Raw genomic sequence first — 23478 nt, 5'->3', positions numbered from 1 at the left:
ATCATACGCGATGTGTGTGTGTGTGTGTGTGTGTGTAAAATAGGTATACGATATATAAGCACAGTCTCTACGAGACGAATTCCATCACCCCTCCGTAACGTGAAAAAAAGGCGGGAAGACCCTCGGCAATGTGCGCGCGCGTTTCATCCCTCTCGTTCGTCGAGGTGCGCCTCGTCGTCATACACCACGCCTTTTACCCCCGTGTGCCCATTGCGAGGCGATTGTACATCGAACGAGCCACCCGGTGCTCGTTCCCATGACAAGTGCGATGGGTATTTTCACTCGTGAATCTTTAATTCCACCGTGGGAATCGAGTCTATATAGACCAAAGATCTCCACGCACACTGCACCGTGTTATATATACGTACGTGCGTGTGCGCGCTTGTGATCCGATTAGATTACATCTTCCGCAGTCGAGACATAACGCGGTCCATTGTCACGTGGAGACCGCTGAGGGGGAGGAAAATCTCTCGCGGAAATGATCTCGGTTCAAGTTCGAATTTTCGTGCGACAGATGCTTAAACGAATGCGTGTTAGATATAAATTTATTTTTACTCAAAATATTTTAAAAAATAACAAAAAAATCATATTGTATAAAAGACAAAATAAAATATAGACCATATGCAATAACATTCATCAAGCAAATATTCAAAGATACCTAAATAAATCATCCGGACATCCCATCAGAAGGGAAGGATTCTCCAATTTTGCAAATTAGAAATGTAATATATAAAAAAGATAAGAGTAGGATTTTTATTTTTTGGGTGCATTTATAATCCTTCTTTATCTTTTATTCTTATATTTCATAGCGTCTGAATTTCTGAATACTCGTTTAATTTTGACTGGCAAATTAATTGCACATCAAATATAATAACAAATGTGAAATATCCGTCAGTCTCCGAAAGTTGATACAATGCTTGCTAGACAAGATCATTTAGGGGTGCTCGCAGTTCAAGCAGATGCTGGAAATCAAGTTCGCCCTTGCAACCCGCCGATCAGCGTCGTCGACCCCGGAGTGCGCTAAATCGATATCGAAACATAATAAAAGGGAAAGAAGAACGGGCTGCGAGAACAGTCGAAGGGCCGCGGTCCATCCCATCTTAAAAGAAGTCTCCTCAAGGGGCCCGGCCGCGAATCTTGTCGGCAACCCCCTTCGAAATTTGTTATTTGACGTTTAAAGGGTGGCTTTTTTTCTAGTTGCCCCACACGGTCCGAATTCGGCGAAATTTCAGGGCAACGACTGGGCAGCTGTCCAGTCAACGTCGGCGCGATTCAGTTTTAAATTTCGATTGTAGAACTCGAGAAATTTAATCGGTCAAGATCCACGACGCGCTCGGGCATTTCTCATTGAAGAAACGTCCCTTCGTGCATGTGACTTCAATTCTAATGACTGCTAGAAACTCACAGATCTCACCGACATTCATGAACTCCCGAGTTGAAGGATAGCTCTTTCTCTCCCCCCCCCTCTCTCTCTCTCTCTCTGGTGTGAAAGACCACACGCGACGTGAGCACAATAATACACGATCTATTTATGTCGAGACCCTGGGGCGCGCAAGTGATGTATAGTTAATGAGAATTCGGTAGCATTAAGGAATTTTTTAATACCGAAAGAAAAAAAGCGTCACTGTTGTTTTTAATAATTAAAAAAAGTTAAATAGTAATCGCAAAAACGTATCGTGCGGTACATATGAATACACGGTCTTTTTATGATTCTAATCATCAAAAGCAGATGAATGGAAACCAACTAAAATTAATCACAAAAGTGAAAACTAAGAATATAATTTTACAAACACATTTGTCAATTTAAATTAAGAATAAATAAAAATAATTAGAACAAAAAATTTCCAAAAAACTTTGAATTCTCATATACATTTTAATGATTGTAAGTTATTTATTATTGTCATAAATAACATGGTGTGGTCAATTCCATTCCATGGCCAAAGGCTTCGACACATACCACGTGGTTCTCCACGGAGAGAATCCTCGAGGGAGAGAGAGAAACAAAAGATCTCGGAAGACCTCTCGTTTTGTCTTCCCCAGGCATTCATTCATATATCTCTGCACGTTTGCGTGGGACTAACACTTCCTTCTTCCATTTGTTTTCGTAGTAGTCTATACTGAAACGTGACTCTTTAATGATATGCGATGTAGAAATTTAAGAACCTTCCATGATCTTAAAAATGAAAATCACAAAATTCTTAAGGGTCACAAAATTCTTTACGGCAACCTTGTACCCGCTAAGTAAAATTGTTGTATCTTCCATTATACTCTCTAATTTTTGCAACTTTTAATCAACGAGACAAATTACATAGGAGGCAATTATTTGAACTCATAAAATTTACAGCTTTTTTTCGCTTTTATTTAGGAAAACTTCTTTTATTAAAGTTTGTTCTATTCTCTTGAACATTTTCTTAAGATTAATAAAACAAAATAAAAAGCGAGCATAAAAATGTACTGTTCTTAGGAATAGATTTTATATGAATATATAAATAGAAAAAAATGCAGAATAAAATAAATATTTAAGACAAAATAATTTTTTAATTTAAATCATGTATGCAATTTACATAAAAATAAAGTGACCCCCATTTATATTTTGTACAATAACTTTATCAATATTTTAAATTAAAAATTTAACATACATTTTCATTCGCCAATATATATTGTTCAATTTATTCTAGATTCGAAATTATAAAAAATTTAATACTTATCACGTTATAATAAAAATGTGATATCATTGTATAAATGAATCGAAAAGAAACATGAGTAATAATGTGACCATTTCACAAAATTTTAAAAAATTGATGATTTTGTTAAAAAGAAACTTATAAACTAATATGTTTAATCAAAACAAAGAGAAAATATTGTAGAATACATGAGCTCTTCAGTATACACACTGCAATATTAAATATCTTAAATACATGTAATGTAAACTGTACACTGAGAAAAATTTCCAACGGATTTACCAATTAAATAATATATCTGATTGTTAATTTTGTTATCGATAAAACTCTAGGTAACTAATCATTTATTATTCGATTTCTCATCGAATATTTAAGTTTCATTGGATATATTTGTTTGTTATTATATATTGAATTATAATATTGAATTATTCAATTAAATATCAATGGATATTTTTGTCAATGTAGAATAGCAATAGAATTATAATCAACTTATCGAATAACTATTTCGATATAAAAACTTTACAAAAAGACCTACTGAGGCGTCAGCACATTTAAGCAGCTACATTATTAAAATCGCAGGCTATTGTTTAATTTTGTATAACTCAAAATGTATAAAATCAAATAAAAAAAAACATTCGATAAAATACACATTTGTGTATTTTAATACTAAAATTTATTTTAAAATTTTTTTAATTAAAACAGAATTTAAAAAAATATCTTTTAACAAATATTGGTTGTTGTATATTGGTATATTAGCGCCATTGCATATCTGTGGACTAACCAAATCACTTCCTCTACTATTTTACATATATATTCAGATATCACAAAAAGAGAATTCAGACATGCAAAGCTGAGTATCATCTTTATATGTATGTTTACTTTGACTTTGCAAACAATGGCTCTCGGGTAAATGCAAAAATAATCACAGTAAAGTGGACATCGTAGCATCACGAAATATCATCATGTAATCAAAACAAAAATGATGGATAGATTTTTCGCAAGGCATATTCCATTCGACGGAAGAACGAAACCGGGCTCAGGGTCGGTTCCTGAGGAAAAGAGAGCAAGAGAGAAGAGGTACAAAATAAACGATGCACAAATTCCCAGCACAAAATTGACCTGAAACCGGGTTTAAATCTCCTTAGTCAACCTCGCCTAGTCCCCCCCCCCCCCCCCAGTCTCTGCCGCTTCTTTTTGTCTTGCCGAGACTGTAAACCTGCGAGGATGACCGACCAGAAAAAGACGAATAGTCGTCTCCAACGTTTCTCTTAGCTTCAAACACTCTATGCGAATAGCGCGTTTTGAAAAGCGCTCGATAACCATATACATTTGGATACCATGCTGCGAGAGTAGTAACCTACACGAAGTTACCCAGGGCTTTCTTGTCTACCGTACATCCGTCCATCTTTGGACGCTTGTCAAGCTTTTTCTCTATTCCCCTTTTACATACATAGAAACCGGATGAACGATGATGAACAAATCTACCCGAAATATCTCTCTCGCAAGGTAATACCCTATATTAAATTTCTATGCCCTTCCTCGTCCCTTGCATACCAGACCTGGCACTTCAATGGAAACAACTGCAGTTGTTACTATAAATAATGTTTACCTTTGTACCTTTGACTCTAACAGACCCGAAGAGTTTTCGGAAATAAAAAATTCATTTACGATACTATACATTTACAATTTTTGTTCGGAAAAAGTGTTTCAGTATTATATTAAGGTTGCTTTTAAAAACGTCCATGTTCCGATTTAATTTAAATTTTGAAAATAGGTTTCTTTTAGAGAAAAGAACATGCGAGAAGGATTTTTGGTGACTCAAAAATTTCCTTTTGATATCAGTAAGTAGAAAATCTATCATTTCTAAATCTGCTTTAGTTTATTATTTAATTTTCATTGTCACCGGCAATATACATTGCATTATTCATTAATTTATTGAGTGCTGTGTAGAGAGGGAAAAGGGGAGAACTGGAGTGCGTGGGTTTTGAATTTTTGTTTAAAGAAAAATTTTATATAATATCGATAATGTCAAAAATTTTTTAAATATAAATCCCCCGTTCTTTCTTTTTTTTGTAAAAGAGTTTATTAGGGAATAAACTAGTCAAGTTTACTAAAGAATTTCTGTTAAAAAAAAAAAACAAAACATCCGACTCTATCTCTTATAATACACATTATATTACATCATTACATATTCATAAGATACTTATTATTTTTGTATGTGTGTTGCCCAGCAAGATACTTGAGGAATATTATTCATATGAATAGAAACTGTATGATAATCTCCCATCATTTCTGAAAATATTTCATTAAAGTCGAATTTTTTAAATTATTAATTTAAATATCAATTTAAGATCTAAGAAATTATCGATCACAAATTTGATAATATTTAAAATAATTCAAGAAAAGAATTTTTTATAATTTAGAATCCCTTTACTAAAAAATGCATGTTACGTCGATAATTGCAAATCTCAAAGTGATTATTGTTTCTTTTCCACAATGTTGATTAGTTTTCTCGCTGCATTTACTTCATGTTGCGAGAGTAGCTGTCATTACAATTGAATTTTGACAGCTGTCAAACTTGTATAGAGATTATCTATACAATTATTGTTGTAATTTACTTTTAGAAAGTAAAAAATAAAAAGTTAAATAGCGCGCGCAAAGCGCGTGTTTGTGGTGTCTAGTTAAAGAAAAAAGAATATTATCAATAGTATAAAGTTATGTAAACACGAGATATAAAATATCACAACAACTTCGTTCATCTTCACATTTCTCTGTATTAGCATTTAATTAAAATTTTAATACTATGTATTTCCTAGTAAATTCTAGCAACAACATTCGAAGACTCAGACGGAGCTTGAATAAAAATAACGCGCCAAGCTATTGAAAGTACGTGCCAAGATTAGTTCGACGTAATCTCCTTCGCGATAACACAGCATCCTTTGATATTATTGCGTTATACTTCCGTTACGGTTGAAATGTCGCGCACATTCTCTCCACCCTTATATTTGTATATCACCGACGATAATTTTTTCTAGTGATTAAATATTTGATTTAAAAGACTCTGATGTTGTAATATCTGTCTTATTTCTCTTCATAGCGATTTATATACATATGAAAGAAATTGTGCCTATTCATATAGCGACAAATCGAGAAAACGATAAATTTTAGAAATATTAAAGACAATTCTCTCATATAGAAATTATTTGATAAATGTAAAGGTAGATCAAAACTGCAGGAATATAAATACAATAATTTTTAACAAAAATTTTTAACAAAAAATAATTTTTAACAAATCTCCCGTAAGATAAGAAAATTATTTGAAAGTTACAAGTTGGAGATTATGATCAAGGTTCTATAATATTTGGTTTTTATAAACTCTTAGTATTTTTAATACATTTCAATATAAAAACAAATAGAGATGGCATTATGTGTGGAATAATTGAAGATCTCCGAGATCTCCATATAAAGAAAGAGAATAAAAATTGAAGGAATAAATCCACGGAAATTTATAGAATATCTAACCAATGTTTGTTTTAATGCGAAGGACATAGCAGCATTTTAATTAGATCATTAAAATGTTCATCTCACAATGTAAAAAAAGATCCAAAAAGGTATCTTATTGGTTCAATCATGAGTATCTCGCGTTCGACCACTTTTTCATCAATTTAAAATAATTTAAAGAATTTCTAAAAAATTCATAAGCATATTTTCAAGTTCCTGGAATAAATGTCTGTACTTCTTTTTGGAAAAAAATATACAATTTAATTTAAAATTTCAAGAAATTTCTATAGAACTCGATCGGACATGGAATATCCATAATTGGACCTTAAAATTACTGTATTCTGCCATCTCTAATATATTCCTGCTATAATAAACTTTCAATTAAATCTCTCCCCCCATTCCCCTCCCTCCATCGTGATACAAGTCCACGTAGTTCGTCAGAAATAAGTATCCACATTTATTGTCCGATTTGAAAGTCGAATCACAGAGGCAGCATGTTTGCGGTGGGAAATATATAGATAAATAAACACGTGCGTGTGCGGAGCGATTACTTACGCTTCTGTGATCGGTGGTGAGCAAAAGGACGAGTGGTACGTCGCTATCTCTACGTTGTTGATCGGCAATCCATTAGGCGCGAGCAATCCATTCGAAAATATATCCATCATAAGCGACGCACGATTCCCGCGGGTGGCGAACGAGACGGGGAGGGGCCGGGGAACGGGGACGGGGACGAGACGGGCGGAGGAGAGCCGAGGGAGAAAGCGCGGGATTCGGCGGAGTGAATAGGATCCTCTCTCCCGCGTAGATGCTCCGTGCACCCCCCGGCTTACAAGCACTACCGCCTGCACGCGGTAACGGCACGATCCATGGCGGTCTCTCTGCGCGTCTCTCCGGAGAATATTTTACTCTATCCCGGGAGAGGAGAGGACTGGGGGCTGTGCCTTCACGCGGTCATGTTTGTAGCGGCGCTTACCCTCGGCCCCTCGCGAGAAGGAGAGCCCTACAACAGGCGTCGGGACGCCACGCGCATCCCTTCGTTATCCCGCCGTCCTCTCCCTTACCCTACTATTTTCCGTTCTCTATTTCCCCTTTGTCTCTCGATCTCACTCCTCCTCGATCTTCGAGACGCGCGAGGGAGAGGATCGACGACCTCTTTCTTCTTCTTCAAATTCCCCAGATTTCCGACCCAAATACGGGTCACAGTACCACGGAAATGATTGACGACCTGGCCGATAAACTTTGGATAAATGGGAAGAGGGATGCGTGCTCCGGCGCGCGCGAAGGGTGTTTACGCGCCGAAACACTTCCACTGCCCGAGGGTATCACACCGCGCAGCAGCGCTCGGCGAGGGGAAACGTGATCGATCGCGCTGAACGATCCACTCTGAACGACGGTCGAGTTCGGACTGGTGGACTGGCGATCGCTATCCAAGCGAGGGACTCTCGATGACGACGATGATGGCAGCGGCGGCGGCAGCAGCAGCAGCAGCAGCAGCAACAGCAAGCGGCAGGTCTAACGCTGGATTCCATGGCGGGGAGGAGAAAGACGGGGGAAAGGGTCGACCCTAGAGAGAGAGAGAGAGAGAGACGAGGCGATAGAGGGGAGAAAGGACAGGAAGAGAAGAAGGAGTGAGACAGAAGGCGGAGAGAAATGCACACGAGAGGGAACCGGCATCTCAACTCAAAGGGCGAGGTGGCACGAAGGCGCCGGTTGTCCCCTTACGAACTTTTACATATACACACACGTGCACACGTGCGTCGAAATGTACGCGAGGGAATTGTTCGTCGGGAAGAGGCGGCGATATAAGTACGCGGCGCAACGCGCTTTAAGGCGACCTAATGCCTGCGCGGAATAACAATCGATGTAACGCGATGGTCGGAGGAGAAAAGGGCGCCCGCGAGGAAAGCCCGCGTTTGAGAAAACCATTCAGGCGCGCCGCGCCGACGACGTCGCCTCCGGCCTGAATTCGATCTCGTACAAATTGTACGTTCTCCATTTCGCACAGAGGCGCGATAACCGAGCTCGAAATCGGTCTGTCCAAAATGCCACTGAGTTTCCCCGGAACCTTAAACCGTAAAACCGTTAAATGGATTTTTCAAAAGCCACTTGGCGTTACGTAACAATTGGTCTGTTCTTTTTCGCTGCACTGGTGCAGTAAGTTAGAATGAAAAAAGTATATTTCTCTTACTTTAACTTGTTGCACCAGTGCAGCAGTGTGAGCTAAAAAGAACAGGCCAATTATTAAAAGGCCTGCCCTGCACTCAAAATGCAACTCGAAAATCATTGCCATTCTTAATTGAATTACCGTTGAACTCTGAAAATGTTTTCTGTAAAGCTTTGTTGTACTAATAAACAAAAACGAAATAAAATTTATACAATAGATCTTTTTCGCAATATATAAATAAATATGTAAATGTATTTCGATGTGATTTTTCTCTCGGCAACCAGTACCACTCTCGGGAGGGAATTGAACGCTTTGAGAGGTGCTGTTGAGACAAAAGGAGCGCTTTGTTTGTGGGAATGTACTTTAACAGCGGCGCATACCTCGGGACTCACAGACTACGCCTTAAGTTTGGGCTACACCTACACCGTTACTCAAGAGCGTCTGGACGTGAAAATTGCAGGACCGAAGGCCATGGAACCAAAATAAAAATATAATAAAAAAGTAATAGGTGTCAGTAGCGTAAATAAATAATTTAATTTGTAACCTCGAATGCGACTTGTTTCCTACAAATGTCCCTAATGCCACTTACAAGTAATCTGCAGTTTTAAGGTCAAACTTGACATTTGATCTCCTGACATTGTATTATAAAATACCCCATGCGAAATAACAAAAATAACGAGTCATTCCATTTCGTTGTGCCTGGTTGCAAAACTTTTATGTAGCTTACAGTGTAAATGGAACTTTAAGTCGGTTACCCCACGAAGAGGTACAGCGAGAAAAATAAGAGAAAGGAGGAGTGAGGAGAAGAAAGATGAGAAGAAGGAGAATTGGAAGAGAAGAGGCAAGAGAGGAGGAGGACGAGGAGGAAGGAGATTGCGGCAACGCTGACGAGGAAAAAGAACGTGAGAAAGACGAGGAAATGAGAGGAAGGGCTATGGAATAAGCCGCAAGGTCTCCATCGTGTTCTGGGAACCGATCGATTCCTTGACGATCGAACCGCGACAAGAGAATTGCGAATCAAGATTATCGTGGTTCCTACGGATCGTGCTTCGCATATCAAAAAGAACGCGCTGGAATTTTGGCAAATTCCAATTTTCTTGCAGACATTAAATACAACACAAAAAGCTAAATATATTAACGAGAAGACTAATGGACGCTATATTTTCTCTCAAAACCTTGTTTTCCTTACGATTTATGGTTTAACAGCTAAAATATGATAGAGCATTCCACTTTACAGAAATAAGAAACCTAAAAAGAATATCGGTTTTGTGAAAATGTCCTCACTTGTTAAAGGTTCCTTCCTTTTAAATACCTACCTATGAAACTTGTGTACTAATATGTCAGAAAAAAATGTGAAAGTTGAGAAAGGCAGACAGAGGAAGAAAGAGAGAGAGAGAGAGAAGAAAAAAAGTGATGTTGCGTGACTCGTCTCGAAACCCGCTTCGAAATTGAGAGCGGCATATGTCGAAGTTGAAAGAATATGCAAAATCTGGAAGAAAGAACTTCCTGCGCGATGTATGTATCCAACATACGCGCGAGAACGAGGCACGTCCGAGCGGGCAGAGTTTGCGGGCTGATTCTGAGAAAAAACGATGGGGAAAGAGAGAACATCGCGCATGGATGGAAGAAGAGAAGGACCGACACCGCGCGCGGGTCGCGCACAGGTACACGACGGTCGTGCTGCTGATCGGCGGATTGGAGGACGCAGGTCGCTACGTGACACGGACAGGTTTTCCTCGGCGGAGAACGCGGTGGGCGTCTCACCGCCTTCCGGGTTCTCAATTCCTCGGATAAAAAGAAGAACGTGCTGGCCAGCCTGCCGGAGGTCCAGCCGGAGGCTACAACAGCTGAGAACCGCCCAGCGGTCGCGTCACCCTTGCTCGGCAAAAAGATGAATCTTTTGAAGAACTTCACGGATAAAATTCGACATTATACAGACGTTTTTGCAAATTGCCCGTCGCTTTCGAGGGCCAATGCTTTACTCGAATTCGGTCTGCCTGGACTTTTTTATAACGGCCACGTGACTGTGCAACAGCTCGTTTTTCACAGTCGCAAAACGAATTGTCCGGATGCAGAATATTTTACGACAAATGTTACAAATTCGTTTAAATTTTTTAGGGAAAGAGCTCGATTGTGAAAGTGAAAGCTCTGGCCAGTGATGCATTTCCATCAAAAATGCATTTTTAATTTGTAGCATAAAATGAGCCCCAATATTCTGTGTCCGGACAATTAGTTTTGTAACTATATATAATAGATAAAGATATGAATAGTATTTACAATGTGTGGAAAATATATGAAAATACAATCATTATTATTTTATGAATTGTTTAATTATTGAACATTTGTATACGTCATGTTTAATTAAAGTATTAGCTTTCAATGTTACTTCTTATTCGGAAATGGATTGTAGTTAATTAAATAGAATTGTAGTAGAAAAATAATTATCTCTTTTTACTTTTCTGCTTTCTTCTTCGCGAGCAATTTCTCTCCTCTGTCTTTCTCTTTCGTGTACATCATGATTCTCGGTCTCGTACGGCCGAATGTTTTGCGAGTCCGAATTTGATTATCTCTAACCAACCTGTGGGCAACGTACACGTACCGCACATGGGCAGTAACCCCGTAATTTCGAAGGCATTAATATCTAACGCGTCCGCAAATCGCCGAAGTTTATTACGGCGGTAAAGTTCGGCTAAAGCACCGAAACGGGACTCTACCCACATCACCACGGTACAAAGCTATAGAAGATTATAGCCTTCAAGGCTCCCAGTGAATTTCATGCTGTATTTCAGAAAATAAAGATTTGTTCATGGGACAATAGTCCCCCACGTAGCGAAAACAGAATGGGGAGGCCGAATTTTATCAACATCTACTAATCACAACGATGAAAGAAATGCCATCTGAGCACGAGCAGACAAATGCAACTCTTTTCTCGAATTACAGACATCAAAGGTTGTACTTTAGAGAAATAGAAACATCGGAGTAAATCAACAATGTTAAGCATGTAAATATTAAGCATGACATTGCTTGAATATTGTAACAAAATATAAACAGAAATAATAAATAGGAATAATAGGAATAATGCCAATGTTGCTATGATGCCATGTTGCCACGAAGTTCATTTCCTACCCTCACTGAATTATTTCAAAGTTTAAATTCATTTAAAGTGTAATTATCTGGGATGAATTTTACACTCTACAATAAAAAATGAAGCTCAATCATAATAATTTTGTTGATCGAGATTTCAAAATTCATATTTGTTTCATTTGTTTCTCTTTACTTTTTTAAGAAAATATACACTATATATCATCAGATAAATTAAAAAATTTGCTGACTTTATTTTTTTTATAAAATTGAGATACTTATGTCATGCAACTCAAAATCTTAAGATAAGTTGCTAATAAAATAAGTTGTCTCAATTTCATAAAAAAAAAAAAACTAAACTTGGGAAGTTTTCAAATTTAGCCAATATATTAAGTATAAATCTATATGTTATACATAACAATCTTAAATATTAATAAATTAATAATAAAAATATGTAATTAATAACAACAAATGTTAATTGAATGTAAGGTACACGTCGCGTAATTGTTTTAAAAAAAAAAGTGATAATATTCGAATTTCTCGAATCATATTTACACGAATCGTAAAGCAAATGTAACATTTGTACGCTTGTTACTGCTGGCGTGTTCTGATGTTGGAATTGATCTTTCTGCTAATATAGCGAGAAGACAATTTTGTTTTTCTGACATGTCGCCGAGAATGTTCAAGGCGTACGGTTCATACATCTTTCCGGGCTGAGTCGAATTTGTGTCGAATTATGGAGATCGACAGTATTAAAGAGCTACGCGTACGCGACGCAATGCGACCGACGGCGTCGTCGCCGGGTGTCGAACCCTCGCCCCGCGCTCTCGAATACGCCGCGTGCTGAATAGCGGCGCATCCGCGCGACGGGTGAAAGAGAGACGGGGCCGACCAAACCGGGAGGGTTCGCCGTCATGCGTCCGTTTCTGTTCCTGTGAACGGGGCAGCTGTCTCTCATTTGTTTCCGCGCGCGCGAGCGCGAGATGACCGGCTACACCGAGAGGTCAATCTCGCATTCGAGCATTCGGGTTTCCGATGAAGAGAGAGAGAGTCGCTATGCTAGGCGACAATCCTGTCGAGTCGTCTCCATTAGACAGCATCTTTATCTTCGTGCACAAATTTTACTGCGAATAATTTTGACAAAACGAGCATTTGTCAAATATAAATCGTAGTTTATTCAATTTAAATAATTCATGTTTAGTTTCATTGTCAGATTTACAGAGGTACAAGAATTGTCGTTATTTGACTGAAATTTTTCGGTATACCTAAGTTTGAATTCCCTCAGTTGTGGGTTCGACTTATTTTATGATTCAATAGATATTTTCAGTCGCAAATACTACGTTCATTTTTTTACATTTAGTTAAGCATTTTCTTTTACATAACTAAATAGCCAAAAAATGGTTTAATTATATAGACAGATTTCTTGATGTCACAACCAAAATGTATTGTTAATTTTGTATCTGCTAGAATTTTGACTGTCACGTAGAATTTGTGGATTTTGCTTCTAGTTAGATTGATTATGCGCAATACATATACATATTATCCACTTCAGCTAATTCTTACACATATACAATTTTTCTTAAAATTGCAAGATGATTTTTTTTTAATAAAAAATAAATATACATTTGATTAAAATCATGTTAAAGAACATAAACGTTAAATGCGTACGAGAAACAGCACGGAAAGATTAAAGACACGATCTTCCTACGCGAATAAATGGCGCGAAACGCGCGTCAAATAGACGAGGGCGACCGAAGGAGCGAGCGGCGAAGAAAAAGGGACGTGGGAGGTGGCAGGAGGGCACGACAACCGGGCACAACGCAACGGAGAAGGCGTTGTGTGCTGTGCGTTTCGCGACCACGAGAAGAAAGAAGACCGACGACCGGCAGGCGATGCACGCGTGGCTAATACGCGCGTTTGTCTGCGTTTGTCCCCGGTCTAGCAGTTGCCATGCGGGGCACTGGGACTCGGCCGCGGGTTGACGTCACCCTATCTCCCAACTCAATATTGATAAGTGGAACGTGCGTGGCGTTCCGGGACGAAGAAGAGGATAACTCTCTCTCTCTCTCTCTCTCTCTCTGTATGAGTGTGTGTTTGCAAAATATCTCGGGACGGACGGGGATATTCCCGCGCGATGGGAATAAAAACGCGTTGTTAGTAAAAGAGACGCTTTGCGCTCGCGTGAACGAGATCCAAGAGTTCGCACGAGACTACTACTTCGAGATCAAACTGCGAATTAGAGTAAAAAAATAATCAGGACGGAGGGATCATCGATCGATTCTAATCTTCATTTTGCAATCTTCAATCTCAAAAGTGCATGGTCCAATACGAGCAGATCTGTCTTGGAGATATTCATAACCGTCCAATAGGCCTATTCTGTAACTCGTTAAGAGGTATCGGTATTGTTATACAGTTGTTGCGCAGATATTTTATATGGTAAAAAAGCTGCGCAACAACAGTATAACAATACCGACACCTCTTAACGAATTACAGAATAGGCCTACAGGGCAGCGATCATGTAACTTTTTCCTTAAGGCGGAGACGTAAAAAGTGAAAAGTTTCAAGTTACTGTCTCTTTCTATTTAACACCAATAGAAAGAGATGATTACATGAAACTTTTCACTTTTCACGTTTCCGCTCTAAGGAAAAAGTTACACGATCGCGGCTCTGCTACATTTTACTATGTCTATACTTCGTTCGTTTTATATTCTCTTCGACGCTTCCGTTTATCATGTCTGCTTATCATATTTTACTCTATCAATTTTATATGCATATCATGAATGCTTATATTCTTTTATTTTCAAGACAACAGCAACATGACTGACGCTTCACTGACGTTTTGCGGGTGCATCTTCGTCATGAATATTATACTTGTTTCTTCGTTGTTATTAACAATTTTGCATGTGTATGCAATAAAATATTATTGTCACATCGAATCGTTGATTGAAAGAATTATGATTATTTATACGGTAGCAACAATATTCTTACATATCAAAACATTTTCGAGATAGAATATAACTCTTAAAATCGTGAGAATATTTCAAACTTCTGTATCTTTTTAAAATTCTTTGAATTGAATACGTGAAATTTATGCGATTATTTTCATTGCTGCGAAATCGATTTCTGTGTACAAAACGCTGAATAAGTTTAAGGATGATGTCGATCAGACTTTGATTAATTTAACTGGCAATTAACTTATCAAATATCTATGCTGTTTGTCAATATAAATGGAATTATTTATTTATTATCACTGTTAATTGGTAGAAAAAAAGATTATATAAAAAACAAAGAATTTTATAGTAAAAAAATAGTCTTGCTTTAAGTGATTTCACCGATTGAATCAGTCGTCCATTAAATTAATCGAAATTTCAAAGTTGCCTTGAAAATTTTTAGGAAATAAATTTATCAACCTCATCTCTTGGATCTCTCGACTGTATTTGATCCCGAAGCAGAAAGTAGAACCTTTTTTTATCGGCGTCTCTTGCGGGTTATTTTATACTTCTCGCGGTTATTGGATACAAGAATGAGAAAGATGAGATCGGTACGAGCAAATAAAACAAAAAAAGTATTACCAAAAAGCAAATGAGATCGGAAATTGTACATTACATTGTTATAAAAGACAAAAATAGAAAACAAAAGAGATACACAATATAACATAAATTCAATATAAATTCAAGTCAAAAGTGTTATCTAGATTTTATTTTATTTTTTATCAGCGTCTCTTGCAGGTTATTCTATACTATACTCATGGTTATCGGATACAAAAATTGAAAAACGAGATCGATGCGGGCGGATAAAATAAAAATAAACGTCAGCGAAGAGCAAGTGAATCGCAGCAAAAATTACATCTTTATAAAAAACGACATGAAAAAATAATATAATACAATAATGTAATGAATACAATAAGAATAACATAAATGTAGGAAAAATACTATCACGATTACAATAAAACAAATTTTCCTGAACTATCAGCAAAAAAAAAAGACAAAAATTTATTCTCCTAGAGTCCTAGATAATTAACAAAATTCATGTACACTTGTATAAGAAAATTAAATTTTTTAAATGCATGCAATTTCATAAAAAATTTTTTCAAAAATACTTTTAAAAAATCCATTGTTTCTCAATATAAAAAATAGATACAAAATGTTAATCAAATATAAAAATACGACAGGTTCGCTCCACGTCAGTCTTGAATTTCCGACAAAACCGTAGAAACTGACATTAGCATACAAATGCGAATACAAAAAGAAAAGCTCTGGATTGACGAATGAATTTAAATGCGATGTATTCTAAAATGTCCTGTAAATTGGAGATTCACGCGATAAGTAATGCTGAGAAAAATAGATAAAATAGAAAAGAATAAAAATAATAAAAATATTTATTTAAACGCTGTATTTATATAAAAAAATATTTAAAATGAATATTTTATGTGATAAATAAATATAAAAAAGAAATAATAATTAATATTTATATGTATTGCATTGAATGGAAATATAATATTTTACATTTTAACATCATAAATGAGTAAACTTTGTTAATTTTTTAAAGAGTACAAAATAGAAAATAATAAAACTAAAATAATTACCTATTTGAAACCAATGATAAATTTTTGTCTAATCATGTTTATTAAAAAATTATCAATGCATCCCTGAAATGTGTTGTTTTTCATTTTGCTGTCATTTTCTATTTTGTATTCTTAAGAAACAGAGAACAATAAATAAACAATAGAAAATAAAGAAAACTTATTTATCCATGGCACATCGGAAAAGATGTAAAATAAATATTAATATTTTAATTAAATATTAAATATTGACTATTAAACATTTATAACTATAATTAGACATTAGTATTAATATTTCTCTACTAATATCAAGTATCTTATTTCAAGTAAATGTACATAAATGTTTACATTTCCTACACAAAATACTTCAAACAATATTTTTTATAGAACTTTTAAATAAAGGTTTCTGTTGAACCTATTTCAATTTTTGCCTAGCACTGACAATGAAGCGTGAGAACCATCGTTCATTCGACCACGAGACAAATGACATATGCTATGATAATCGCATAGTGGAGCAACAATAACCCTCGAAAGTGTCGACGAGCGACGTCGAATTCACCTTGACGCGAAGATGTGTTATTATCGCTCTCGCTCTCTTTCTCTCTCTCTCTCTCTCTCTCTCTCTTTTTCTCTTGGCACGCGCTTACTTGGCTCGCGATACGCAACGAAATAAATGAAATGAAGACCGGTGTACCCACACGATGCACGCAGGAGAAGGTTAGAGGAGCGCTCGTAACTCGCCACGGTCGACAACGCGAAAAACTCATCTCACGAGAATCCTCTCGTACTCCTCGCGATACAGGAAATATCGCGCGGGTCGTAGCGAGCGAGAGACGCCTGTCGCGCGCGGGATCCACGCCACGCGTCGCGTCGCTCCGCGTCCGCCGCCGCGCTCCTCTCACACGCTCCCTTCCCGCCAAAACATCGCCTTTCAAAAAAAAAAAAAAAGAAGAAACAGAGGAGCGCGGCACCCAAGAGTACGATCGCCTTGAACGCGACTCTCGCACTCTCCGCGAGCTTCCGTCGATTTTCCCGCGTATGCCGCGCCTGAAAAACCTCCCAGATATAGACCCACCTAATTTTAAATACGCTTAGAAAAGGGGGGGGGGGTGGGAGAGATATACGTGGAAGACGCGTCTAAAAGACGCAGTTTCGCGAACGCGCGTCCACGACGATCGTTCCCCTTCGATCGTCGCCGCATACGCAAAAGGGCGTTGTATGTACGTGCACTCACCTCTGTTTGTCGAGGAACATATTGCCGCATCGTCTCGTCAGGATGAACATTTGAGTATCCACGCGAGTAACCCCGCGTGCGAGAGTGGTGGACGCGTAGCGATTTAAACAATATGGCCGCTCTCTCTCTCCTTCACCACCCTCGGAATGCAACCGAGGAGACGCGATGCCCTCGGCTCTCCCGCGAGGGGAGCAAGAGGACAACACCCTCGTCGGCTTCCCGATCGCACTCGATCAACACGATCACTCGCGATCACCGATTATCACGATTCCCGCCTCCCGAGCTTTCGACAGACCGGGTTAGGCCCGTGGCGTAGGATCTCGCCTCCCACTGCTTCCCACGACGCCGCGAACCCGTCGCGTTTATTTCGCGCAGGATAACTTCTCCCGTGGACCGAGTCACCGACGCGGAGGTCAGCGCCGTCGGTCACGTAGGCGTAGCCTGAAACACCTTCCCTCCTTAAACAGCTGATCGCCTGATCGGTATCTCAATGCAGAGTTCCTGCATTACCGCCGACAGGTAATTGTATGTTTTTTGTAATAATAAAGGATAAAATTGTTAATTGCTATTAGATAATAATGTGAAAATAATAGTAAAGTGTAATTAATTTAATGATTGCGTTAATTATTAAATATCAGTAAATTTATTCATTTTTTAAATTCGTATCTCCATGTGAGAGGCCAAACAATCCTCTCTTACTTAAATTTCTTTTGTTTATATTGATTTTACAAGACGAAATGCTGCTTTTGTTCAAAAGCACTTATCTGGATTGATTTCAATAATAAAATAAAATAATATTGTAAAATATTAAACGTAAGTCCACGTGACATTCGAGTTTCTTTTGACAAGGGAACAATACAAAAATCCCTTTGTCCCAACTGTTCTTTTTTACCTTGTATTTATATACATATAAGTATTATTGTATTTTTTCGAAGAGAAAATAAAAGAAAAAAATTAATACAGAAAATTGACAAACAGATCTCTGTCACTTTTGCTGTCACTCAGCATTAGTTGACCGGCGAGTTTTTCGCGCCAATTTTGCATCCCCTTTGCGTTTCTTCGATATTTATAACATACAGGTGTCAACAACGGACGGATAACTTAATTAAAAATGAAGTTCAGATGCAGAATGGTGGACGCTGGTGCCATGCGAGATTTTACGAGTAAAATTAAAAACTTTCGTATTTCTAACCTCGTCGCACGTATACATGTGACGAAGATGCTAAATGCGGATCTTGAATAATCCTATGAAATTTCCTCATTAACTGTGAACTGTCTCTCTTTGGTATTTTTCAGGTATCATCAACACCATATCCCGAATGGCCAAGTACTGCGTGCTGCGACTGACACCGGACGAATTGTGCTTCAATGTTGGTGACGAGCGTATACCTGTGCTGTGGGCGGTACTCTCGCAGCAGCATTTCTTCGCCGAGTACGTTATGAGCGGCGTGTCTGATCAGGAGAACGAGATCTACTTGGAGTTCGACCCTTCCATGTTTGCCAGAAGCCTGAACAGCCTAAGGATAACGACCAGTGCGAGGAGCGCAAAGATTAAATTGACAAACAAGCGACAGCCCTGCCTAACGTTCGACATCGACCTGTCCTCCATGTCCGTCGACTCGCGACAGTGCGTACACGATGTGCCTGTGAAACTCATACCCCGCAGAGAATGGTCGGAGCACAAAATGCCAGATATTACTGAATTTGATGTAGGTATAGCTGTACTCTGCAAGTGATCCCTAAATGTTCAATATTATTGAATAATATTTGAATACTACATAATATTAATCTAAAGGCTGGATTCAATTTGTTTTGAATTGTCTAGAGAAATATACAATACAAATACAATAATTAGGATAAGACTATGATCATCAATTTAATATTGTGATATTACTGTTCTAGTTCAAGATTTAAGAACTATGTTTCAAGATTGAAAGTAATGGCGTGCAGTTTGGAAAATTAAAAAATATAAAGTCACATAAGATTTTATTAAGCACTAAAATTATGCTCATTTGTTGGCCTTCTCTAGATTTTAATTCTGCTATAATTATATAATATATAATTAAGCATTTAGGGATCGTTTAAAACGTGTACGATCAATTTGGTAGAAGTGAAGCCTTGTTCCAGATATCACTGGAAATCCCGCAGCTGAAGTATCTACGGCACATCGTGGACAGAATGAAGAACATGAGTTCCCAATTGACGGTGAGCGCTAACAAATGTGGTATGCTGGTTATAAAGATCGAGGTTGACTATGCTACTGTGTCAACTCACTTTAAAGGACTACAGGTTTGGGAATGCGGGGAGGGAAAGGAAACTGAGGACATTTCGGCGATGATTAGCATAAAGAAGCTTGCTATGTTTCTGGGTTGGGACATTCTCCATCCAGATAATGTTAAGTGTAACTTATTGCAGGAGAAGATGGTGAAACTAACTTTAGATGTGGGGGATCATGTCAAAATACATTATTTTATACCGGCAATTGCTACTTGAGAAAAGAAAAAGAAATAGCTACTTAAATATAAATTTAAATGCAAAATATATTTATATTTCTGTGATTCTCATTCATACATTGTATCCATTCGTACGTTGGACTCATTTAAATAAGCTACGTCACATTTCTCAAAAAATAATTCTCACAGGTTTTTTATACATATACAAAATAAACGAATTATAATTAGTTATAAGCTAAATGTAAATTCTGTTCGCTCTCTTGCCTGAAACTTTGATGCATCTGATCAATCTGTTGTATTTTCTGATTCAACAGCGCCGTCTGTTGATCCAGCCATTGGAGGCTGTTCATGTGCGCGTTCAAAATTTTTCCAATTTGAACAATCGGATCGCTGGAGTCCTGAGCGCGATTTGCTTCGTTCAAATGCTCTATTATTTCCTTCAGGTCCTCAGACATACGTTTTAACTGGGTATCGAGATTCTCCGATAATTGGTAGGTGTACTCTCGATCAGAATCCAAAACAGAAAGAGATGCTAGCTCTTTTTCTAACGGTACCAAACATTCTTGCAGCTCTTTCTGCTGTCCAACCTGTGAATGATACAATTATTTGAATTTAATTTAATGTACATTTAGTAATGAATTCGATAATTAAATAAATGAAATAAAAATTTAATACCTAATTTTATTTATATTAACATTGTATAGACAATTGCAAATCTAGAAATATAACTTACAACATAGTCCAGTTCGTGTTCCAATTGCTGTTGCTCAATCTTCACCCTTTCAACCTCTTGATTCAGTGTTACAATTTTTTCTCCGTTTGTTATCAACAATTTATCCCAGGCATTAACTTGTGTCGCTTGATTCACAAATACTTTTTCTTGCTCTTCCAATTCCAAGGTCCACTTGTTAATCGATTCTTCAAGCTGACAGAAATTAATGGCTCCTGGTTGAATACCAGTCGCAGAACTGACACTGCAATAAAAATGTTTGCAGTGAGCTACGAACTTGCTCTTAGTACCGAGCAATAGTTAATTAATCACTCAAAACATTTGAATTTCGTCATTAGCATTACTTACGTAGTGGTGGTACCCAATGAAGTATGAGTGGTAGACGCTAGACTTGTTGCAGCAACGGCGGAAGTGGTTTTGCTCAAAGGAAATCCAGTGGAGGTAGTCGTTGACGTTCCCCCCATTCCAAAACTAAATCCTCCCGCTGTAGTTGTTGCAGCAATAGAAAATCCTCCTGTAGTCGCGGTTGTGGTGGTACCTACTTTCGAGGCGTCAAACGAAAGCCCCGGGGGTGCGGACGCCGTGGGAACCGTACTGTTGGGAAGACTAAAGCTTGGAACACTCGTGGTAGGCGTCACGGTCGCGATCGTATTGCCAAGACCGAATCCCGTTCCACTGATCATGGTGTTTGGCGTACCGAAGGTTAAGCCGGTGGACCCTTGAAGATGTCAACGTACATGTAATGTCTTTCTTATTATCGTGAGTAAGAAAATTCTTCGTTGTGCTAGAAAAATAGAGCGTGTACCTGTCATAGGTTTCGGCGTCCCGACGCCGAAGGTGAAACCTCCCGCCGTGGTTGTCGCGATGGGGAATCCCGTGGCCACGGTTGTGGACGAGAGCCCCGCGCTCGCCGCGGGCATGGGCGTCCCGCTGTTCGCGAGATTCGTGAAACTCGGCAGACTCGACGCGATCGATATCGACGTCGTCGTCGCGGTTACACTGCCGCCGAGGCCGAAGCCGGTCCCAGTAGGCATGGTGGTCGGAGTACCAAAAGTCAGGCTAGTGAGTGCTGCAACACGAAAGGTCAGTGTCTCATCTCTATTTCAAGCGAGTAAGACGTTTCGCCCCACGTTCTCGTGGAGAATGCTCGTCGTACCTGTCGTGGGTTTTGGTGTGCCGAAGGACAGCCCGGTGTTCGGAGGCGTAGCCATCGTGTACTCCGGACCCGCTTCGACCTGCTCCGACCGTGTAGCCCGCCGAATTTAACGGTTGAGGTTAGTCAAATTGTGTCGTAGCAGTCGTAGCGAGAAATCGAGAATAGCGAGACACAACTGGAGTATCGGAGAAAAACTTTTGAGGCATGCGCAGTAGCGCGAGCCTTCCACAGATATATCAAGGAGTCTTCATGTGTCTTCATAGATAGGAATTAAAAAATGTTACAAGAAATTCACATTTTCTGTCATTTTATTGTTTATTATTATTATTATATTTTAGACTTAAAGCTTTCACGGCCATTGATGTTGCTTCCAATAGAAAGGGCTTCCGAATTCCGAATATATTCCGCGTCCTAGTACAGCGTTGCGCCAACGTTTCGCAAACGTTGCAGTTTGCATCATCAGGACTAGGAGCTCCGATTATAATTATATTTTTTGTTAGTAAGAAGCATATTAATAATATCTGAAATATATTAAGTCTTGAATGATGAATTAATTAAATGTAAATATATAAAATGTATATACAGCGCAAGTCTACATAATTTTTGAAACACTATTTTTTGAGACAGTTTAAAAGAAAAAATTATAAAGAAAATATTTGTTTTATGCTACAATTTGCGATTAAAAAATTTTAACAACTTTATTGATAAAATTTTTACCATTTTTTAAATCGCAAGTTGTAGCTTGCATGAAATAAAATTTTTCAATTTTTTTTAACTATTGGGAGAGAAAAAAGGGAGTTTCAAAAATTATGTAAACCATTATGCCGAACATATATATTCAACAAAGTGATTTATATATATTTAGCCTGTTAGAATCGATTGTTCCAACTTCTTGGTAAATTTATCTATTAGGTAAACATACGTCTATCTTCATTTTGTTTCTTATATAAAGACAGACACATATTTACCTGTTAGGTAAGTTTACCAAGAAGTTGGAACAATCGACCCTTAGTAACATAACATAATAGTACAATATATAGAAATCATAATATGCTGTATATATTAATAAAATTTTACAAAAGTTTGCCAATGATTCCCAGGAGGAAAATTTCAAGATGCGCATCTAATACGAGCTTCCTGTAGAATTTCAGCCAGGTTTCATCCGATTTCACACAGACCAATTTTACACATCTACTTTGACTGCCAAAGAAGGTGGCCTCATATTTGATGCCTACTGACATCCCTTTATGAATTCATGGGAACCTATGATGCTTGGGAATAGCATAACTTAGTTCTGGACAGAGACAATGTGTAGTTCTAATAACAAAATTACAACTTAAATTTATGGATAGTGTTTGTATGTTGAACAGAATAAAAACGATTGTAAATCCTTGAGGTGATGAGTGGCAGTGATGTCATAGTAAGTATAGTCAATTCATAATCGCAGCGTTGTTCCAATTCTCAAGGGGATTCTACAATGTGATGCGGTTGCTAAAAAAATTTGCTCAATTTTCAACTTTTAGTTGAACCTCCTTTACCACATGTTTGCGTTTTATACGAGATTGATTGGAATGAGAAATTATGAACAAAGAGATCTGAATTAAATGATAACCCAATTTAAGAACCCATATTGACCTTTTTTTTTTCAACCTATATTTACAGTATTTAATTGTAAAAATTTGTAAATGCTTATATTTTAATTTACATTTTAAATTACATTAAACAAAATAAATTATATGTATACATATTTGTATTATGGAACATTTTTATTCACATTCTTCATTCCATAATTTTTTTTATCACAAATCTTACAAATGTTTATAAATTATTATTTAAGTTTATATAAAACTATATAAAAATGCCAATAAAATTGAATTAATTGATATGAAATTGATATAAAGATATGTTCCTATATTG

General features: G+C 37.7%; 3 protein-coding genes and 1 long non-coding RNA gene across 7 annotated transcripts in view; 2 read left to right on the top strand and 2 right to left on the bottom strand.

Annotated features, from left to right (window-relative positions):
• Positions 1-17556, bottom strand: part of LOC105840149 (myb protein) — a 35396-nt gene extending 17840 nt beyond the window's left edge. The window contains exon 1 of one of the 3 annotated variants that reach the window (XM_012686951.3): positions 17223-17556. In XM_012686951.3, the coding sequence (XP_012542405.1) occupies positions 17223-17272 (50 nt within the window). In that variant the 5' untranslated portion in view covers positions 17273-17556. Of the gene's footprint in view, positions 1-6737; positions 7745-17222 lie in introns of those variants that run through there. The other 2 variants (XM_036294070.1, XM_036294069.1) reach the window with 2 other exon arrangements.
• A 50-nt stretch (positions 17557-17606) lies between these two features.
• LOC105840151 (checkpoint protein HUS1) lies at positions 17607-19909 on the top strand. Of its 2 annotated transcripts, none has more exons than XM_012686954.3 (3): positions 17607-17741; positions 18519-18931; positions 19350-19909. In XM_012686954.3, the coding sequence occupies exons 2-3, from the start codon at positions 18542-18544 to the stop codon at positions 19713-19715; spliced, it is 756 nt and encodes a 251-aa protein (XP_012542408.2). In that variant the 5' UTR covers positions 17607-17741; positions 18519-18541; the 3' UTR covers positions 19716-19909. The 2 variants fall into 2 exon arrangements, with proteins under 2 accessions (XP_012542408.2, XP_012542407.2); XM_012686953.3 differs by lacking the exon at positions 17607-17741 and adding an exon at positions 17853-18385.
• On the bottom strand, positions 19749-21734 carry LOC105840150 (nuclear pore glycoprotein p62). Its single transcript, XM_012686952.3, has 5 exons — positions 21562-21734; positions 21211-21474; positions 20754-21123; positions 20409-20649; positions 19749-20262 (listed from the first exon to the last, which is right to left on the bottom strand). The coding sequence occupies exons 1-5, from the start codon at positions 21614-21616 to the stop codon at positions 19900-19902; spliced, it is 1293 nt and encodes a 430-aa protein (XP_012542406.1). The 5' UTR covers positions 21617-21734; the 3' UTR covers positions 19749-19899.
• Positions 21735-21921: 187 nt separating this feature from the next.
• Positions 21922-23308, top strand: LOC114254712. The gene is made up of 2 exons (XR_003626040.2): positions 21922-22056; positions 22705-23308. It is a non-coding gene; the product is annotated as an uncharacterized LOC114254712 (long non-coding RNA).
• The last annotated feature ends 170 nt before the right edge of the window (positions 23309-23478 follow it).

The sequence above is a fragment of the Monomorium pharaonis genome, chromosome 11, assembly GCF_013373865.1.
Source record: "Monomorium pharaonis isolate MP-MQ-018 chromosome 11, ASM1337386v2, whole genome shotgun sequence".
Classification (NCBI taxonomy): domain Eukaryota; kingdom Metazoa; phylum Arthropoda; class Insecta; order Hymenoptera; family Formicidae; genus Monomorium; species Monomorium pharaonis.
Note: the sequence above shows the minus strand (reverse complement) of the source record. Positions and strands in the feature narration are given on the sequence as shown.

What these genes read in the sequence shown, in the direction of transcription:
- LOC105840151 (XM_012686953.3), top strand. Translation starts at nt 18,334, where the DNA reads ATGAAGTTCAGATGCAGAATGGTGGACGCTGGTGCCATGCGAGATTTT. An exon ending in TGCCATGCGAGATTTTACGA is followed by an intron (nt 18,386 to 18,518) that starts GTAAAATTAAAA and finishes GGTATTTTTCAG; the next exon opens with GTATCATCAACACCATATCC. An exon ending in CAGATATTACTGAATTTGAT is followed by an intron (nt 18,932 to 19,349) that starts GTAGGTATAGCT and finishes GCCTTGTTCCAG; the next exon opens with ATATCACTGGAAATCCCGCA.
- LOC105840150 (XM_012686952.3), bottom strand. Translation starts at nt 21,616, where the DNA reads ATGGCTACGCCTCCGAACACCGGGCTGTCCTTCGGCACACCAAAACCC. An exon ending in CACACCAAAACCCACGACAG is followed by an intron (nt 21,475 to 21,561) that starts GTACGACGAGCA and finishes TTCGTGTTGCAG; the next exon opens with CACTCACTAGCCTGACTTTT. An exon ending in GACGCCGAAACCTATGACAG is followed by an intron (nt 21,124 to 21,210) that starts GTACACGCTCTA and finishes GACATCTTCAAG; the next exon opens with GGTCCACCGGCTTAACCTTC.